The 6,000-nt window shown below is 39.6% G+C and overlaps 1 protein-coding gene across 2 annotated transcripts in view; it reads right to left on the bottom strand.

Annotated features, from left to right (window-relative positions):
- RAB3GAP2 (RAB3 GTPase activating non-catalytic protein subunit 2) overlaps nucleotides 1-5,398 on the bottom strand; it is a 65,904-nt gene extending 60,506 nt beyond the window's left edge. For both annotated transcript variants that reach the window (XM_039341621.1, XM_039341622.1), the window contains exon 1: nucleotides 5,197-5,398. In XM_039341621.1, coding sequence (XP_039197555.1) covers nucleotides 5,197-5,317 — 121 coding nt within the window. In that variant the 5' untranslated portion in view covers nucleotides 5,318-5,398. The remainder of the gene's footprint in view (nucleotides 1-5,196) is intronic.
- Between the last annotated feature and the right edge of the window lie 602 nt (nucleotides 5,399-6,000).

Consider the following 6,000-nt stretch of genomic DNA (forward strand, 5'->3'; position numbering starts at 1 on the left):
TTAAGCCTATCTTCTGGAGTGTTGGCTATTCCTGCCAGCTTGGTGTCGTCTGCAAACTTGATGAGTTCCCCATCTATCCCCTCATCCAAATTGTTGATGAAGATGGTTGGAATGTTACAAAATACTTAAGACAACGCATTTCACACCCAGACTTTTAAAACAAAACAGCCTTAATATATTTCTTTATAGGAACAGAACCTACTGTTTCATAGAAGAAAAATAATTTGCTTCTGATATACAATATTCCTTTTAGATTCACACTGAAGGCAGTTTACTGAACGGATCCTCACAGCTGAATGAGTCATTCATCTTTGAACGTGATAACAACACAAATCTGATAATGTAGTGATTTCAATTATTTCATAAACATTATGTTTAGGTGGATCAACTTCTTATTTTCCCTTCAACCATTTTAGACTATTGCAGCATATATAGAAATTAATGAAGCAAACCTAGAAAGCCTCTCTGATCAATTTGCTTTACACTACACGAAGCAACAGATTTAAGGAGGAACATAGATAAAAACTATGGCTTTGAAAATAAAAATAAAGTGTCCCTTATATTAAGCAACATTAAGTTATAAAGATTTATAAATCAATCTGTTTTTCTGCTATTTAGAATATATACATGTATTCTTAATTTGAAACATCAAGTTTTAAAGATCACTAAAATCCTTCTTGCTATAGAATGGAAACTACAGCATGTCTGCATAACCAAATTCTGAGTAAATATTTTTCATATTTTTTATTTTAGAAATTGACAAAATGAACCATACTGCTCGTCCAATCATAATTTGAACACAAGCATCTTATGATTCATTAATGCCACTCAAAAGCTACAAAAAGTTCAAAGAAAAATTACAAATACTATATTTAAGTATATTCTTAAGCACCCTTAGGCTTTCAAGGTTTGCTTCATCAATTTCTATGTATACTGCAATAATCTAAAAATATATTGAAAGGAAAATAAGATGTTGATCCAGGCAAATTTTATGTAACCTGGATGATTTTCTAAAGCTTCATAACACCAATCATGTCATAGTAATTCAATTCATTAAAATAGCATGAAATTTGCTAAGGAAGTAGCACTGTTCCATATGATGCATAATGGCAAATATTAAACAACTATTTCAACAGCTTAGTTGCTTTTAGTATGTGGGTGTTTCTTCACTGAATATTAAATCTATGTCACAAGTTAAAAAGCAGTTTAAACAAGCATGGTCTTTTAAGTTTTTCAATTTTCCTCATTCTATGAAACATTTCTTTAAAACCATTTTTATACATCTTTTATCTAAAGCCAATTTTCTTACCAAATTAAATTATGAAAAGGGTCACAGAAGACTGTTTGCCTAACCATTTGTCCACCAGCAGGATGATTCTTGGGATCTCGAGTGAGGTCCATGTTACACCGGTGTTTTACAAACTGCACTGGTTGCTAGTTTGCTTCCAGGTTCAATTCAAAATATTGGTTATCACCTTTTAAAGTTCTTCATAACATGTCCAGGCTATCTGAGGAATCGTCTCGCCCCAATGGGAGTGGCCCACCCTACCAGCGCTAGCAGAAGGGACATGCTACTGACTCCATCAGTCAAGGAATTCTGGCTGGCGGAGTCCAGGAGAAAAGCCATTTCTGCCATGGGTCTCATCCCTAAGGTGAGATCCATACCCAACCTTTTTGACTTCCAAAAAAGCCTAAAGACCTGGCCCTGCCAATTGGCCTGGGAGCCCAATGAGGGCATGTCATCCTGGAGATGGTTAATGAATTAAGATAAGTTTCCAACTCTTCCCCATGTATCTGGTTCCCTTTCTTCCCATCTTGTTAATTTTAAACCAACGTTAATGTTATTATTTTAACATTTCAAGTTATAAACTTGTTTTTACATTATAAGCAGCCTAGAGTCGCCTTGAGGCTAGATGGGTAGCATATACATTTACTAAATAAATAAGTAAATTCTTCCAAAATCTAGTAGAATAGAAGTAAAATTGGTGTGCAGAAAGAAGCATGCAAGAGAAATAAATTTGAAAATGAGCTGATTTAGGAAAATATTCCCCAATACATCCATATGAAAGAGGAAGTTGGGCAGCTTCTCAAAAGGTTGCCAATTCCTCATTCTAAGCCTCCCTACTATTGTTTTGGCCATATGATATACAGCAGAGGTAAAAAGAATTGTAGAAGCTATTCTCCAGAAACTTTCCCTAAATTAAATACCAATCTCCATAGCTAAAAAAACAAATAGTCACTAGTGGGATGAATCTTATAACTAGAACTATGTTTACAGTCACTGGCAATATTTTCACTCAAAAAGCAAGCCATAAAACACAAACACAATCCCCTCACTACCACAAATTAGGCAGTGAAATTTTCCATATTGAGGAAATTGCAGAGATCAGCAAATCTGGACTGCAATAGATGAGCCTTATGCATATTATCCCACATCTTTTTCTTCTATTTGCCTATCTTACAGACAGGTATCTTGATTTTTAGTTCTTTACATTTCACAAAACTCTGTTAAACATATGAAGAAAAAAGAATCCACATTAAGTGCAAAATAAATGCCAGGTGTTCATCATCTCCATGCCATCTTAATAAGCATGGGAGAGCAAATGAATGAAAAATTTGTATCATATTACTCAAGACCAACTTCCCAGAGCCAAGCTGCTATCCACCAATATATATGCACTTTTTGTTGTACAGGGTAAGGCATGAGAATATTATGTCATATTATGCATGACAAATTAATGGAATAAAATAGAGTACAAATAAATATACTACGTGATAATATATTTTTCCAGAAAGGGTAAACTGCACCATGGACTGCATTTTGCTTGCTGAGAACTTTTCCAATTCATGGGAAAATGTATTAACCATTGAATCTTCTGATATCTTGTTTTGATTAACCATCACTGAAGATAAATTATGACTGTTTAGCTAAGGCTGGTTACTAGAGAGCAACAATGAACTTCTTAGCTAATAAAGCAATCCTCTTTAGATGTTCCTGTTTTAGCAAAGAATTAGGTCAATTAAAACAGAAGAAGTATGAATAAATTCAGAGACCTTTCTGTTTCTCAGATTTAAATAGGACTTGTAGATTTCTTCCTGAATTAGAATATTTCTAATTATTATTACACTGCTCACATTACGCAAAACAAAATTAGTTTGGTAAGTATAATAGCTCATTAGCCCATCTACCTTGGCTTCTCAAACTTAGCAACTTTTAAGACATGTGGACTTCAACTCCCAGAACTGTGGATGTGATGAATTCAATTCCCATACAGGCTGATGAACTTGAAGTCCACACATTTTAAAGTTGTCAGGTTTGAGAAGTACTGGACTATAAAGTTTGCCAATCTAAAATCACTGTTCACTGATAACTTTACTAGTTTACTATGATGTATAAAACTGGCATAATTTAGTTATTTAATTAATACTGGGTATCACCTCAAAATCAAGACTTCTGTTACAGACTTCTGTTACAGATCTTTTGATGCATATGTGGCATTTGAGCTACACAAAAAGTTTGCAAAGCGAAAATAAACTGTGGAATCTTTTGTGCCTTCTGAGCTTAGTTGTTTGCTTGCAGATGTTTCATTACCTGACTAGGAAACATCATCAGTGTTGGTAATATCATCAGCATTATTACCTAGAGTCAGGTAATGAAAAGTCTGCAAGCAAACAACTATACATCAAGGACTCTACAGTTCAATGCTGAGCTACATATATTCTGCTCTGTTCAAAAAAAAACTGTCTATAGAATCCATATTCTACATCAATAGCTCCTAGGCCTATGTGAATCTTGTACTAAATCATATGTGTGTGTGTGTGTGTGTGTGTGTGTGCGCGCGCACGCGCGCGCACCCACGCGCGCACACGCCTTTGAGTCAGTACTTTTTACTCCTGGCAACTGCCTGGTCAAGTCCTAACAGTTTTCTTGGCCAGATTTCGGAAGTGGTAGAGAAGGGGTGACTGGCCCAAGGTCACCCAATTGGCTTTGCTCCTAAGGCAGTGGTGGTGAACCTATGGCATGGGTGCCAGAGGCAGCACTCAGAGCCCTCTCTGTGGGCATGCGCGCCATCGCCCCAGTCCTAGGCCTTCAGCTGGGTTTTATAAAACCTTTTCGCTTTAGGCCTCCGCTGCCGTGTGCAAAAAAAAAAAAGGTTCAATCAATCAGTCAATTTCAACCTCATGGGGAAAAAAAGATCTTGCAAAGTTGGAATTGATTGAATTTTTTAGTCCCACCCAGTCTGCCATTACCACTGCAGCCACGTCCACCCAATGGGCCATACCTACCCAATTGGCCACACACAGCCAATGGGCCACACCCACCCAGCACCCGACAATGCATAAGTGGGTTTGGGGTTGCAGTTTGGGCACTCTAAAAGGTTCGCCATCGCTGTCCTAAGGCAATACTATATTTCACAGTCATCCATTTTCTAGCCTGATGCCTTAATCATTACACAAAACTGGCTCTCCAAATTCTACTTAGGGTTTTTGGGTTTTTTTACTTATTTTAACACAAATGTTGCCATTCAGAGTTTGCTATTCTTTGTGGAAATGTTGTCTTTGATTTCAAAAATCATTATGTCAGGTCTAATCAGCCTACAATAATGTTTTTCATTAAAACATTGATCAAGTTCAGTCAGCACCTGCAGGATCCACAATAACTCTCCCGATTGTAACCAGGATATTAAATAACCAGCTGGCCCTAATAGAACTAGGTTCTTTTATAAAACTGGTACACTGTCAACTTAGTGACCGATTGCTGCAGACTCCACCCACCAGCGGCTGATCGTGAATCAAAAATATGTAACTCAGTACATACGTGGTTCCTTATCACATTAACTGGTCCATATGGGCGGAGGGAAAAGGGAAATTCATGGGCTACTTACTGCAGTCAGGGATAAAAGTACCATATCTAACACATATATTTACCTTTTCTATGGTCTTTTTACAGGCTTAGACCCATTGAAAAACAGCCTGCCTGGGGAGATTAAGTTGAAGGGATGACGACCCCAACTCTGCTTATACTTCTTTACATGCAAACCTAGAGCTAAAAGAAGTGGAAGCATGGATGAAGGCAAGTCCCTCACAGGCAGCAACCTTGCTGGCAGCGCGGGCAGAGGACGTAATGCAAAGTACCGTCACAACCACCGCTACCCGACCCATCTCTTCCCACTCGACCCAGGGGTCGTGGCTCACCGCCGCATTCCTTGGCACCCCACGGTTCCCCCGAGCCACTCTGCCGAAGATGAGAGCACAGGAAATCCCGCGCCGACTCGAGGTCCTGGAAGCTGCAGAAGGGCACGAGAGTGCAGGCCATGGCGTCGCCCGGTTTCCGCGCCCGAAGCCCCGCAGGCTTACCCGAGTCGCGAGCAGGACTGCCAACCCCACCCGGAAGCGATCAAAGGCCCTGCAGATGCTACTACGCATGCGCCGAGCAGACCAGGAAAGGGAGAACAACCAACCCCGAGTGCCACAACGCTGCTCACGTGGTTGGGGAGAGGAGCAGAGTCTAGGACTGCGGGGCTTCGCTCGGACTTGGCGGAGTGGATTAAGAAGAGATGCAGGCTAAAGCCTTAATTGACGCCTTTTTCTTTAGCAGCTTCTCAGGACAACGGCAGATTTGCACGACAGGCTTATTCACACCCATCAGTTATTTAGTGAACACAGATTTTGGGTTTCTGGGACACCCGGAACTCTGAGTTGTCCTCACGGGCTGGCCTTGCGAAAGCGATCGAGCTAGCAGTAGTCTTGATTATCTTCGTTGAAAGGGAGTTGTGGGCAGATTAGTGAGGGAATACGTGCTTTAGATGCAACAGATTCCCGATTCTAGTTCAGAGAATACGATGTGTCTTTGGTGTAGACACAAAGTAAAAGTTCCCATTTAGGGCTATGCACGAAAGGAAAAGTATATTTTATTTCAAAGCCAAAATAAGCCATAACTTTTACTGAGCTGTTCCTGCTTGCTCTCGTTCGGCAGAAACAAAACCTGAAGTCTGAAGA

This window comes from Crotalus tigris, unplaced genomic scaffold (genome assembly GCF_016545835.1).
Source record: "Crotalus tigris isolate CLP2741 ecotype Arizona unplaced genomic scaffold, ASM1654583v1 scf7180000017771.5222438, whole genome shotgun sequence".
In the NCBI taxonomy this organism is placed as follows: domain Eukaryota; kingdom Metazoa; phylum Chordata; class Lepidosauria; order Squamata; family Viperidae; genus Crotalus; species Crotalus tigris.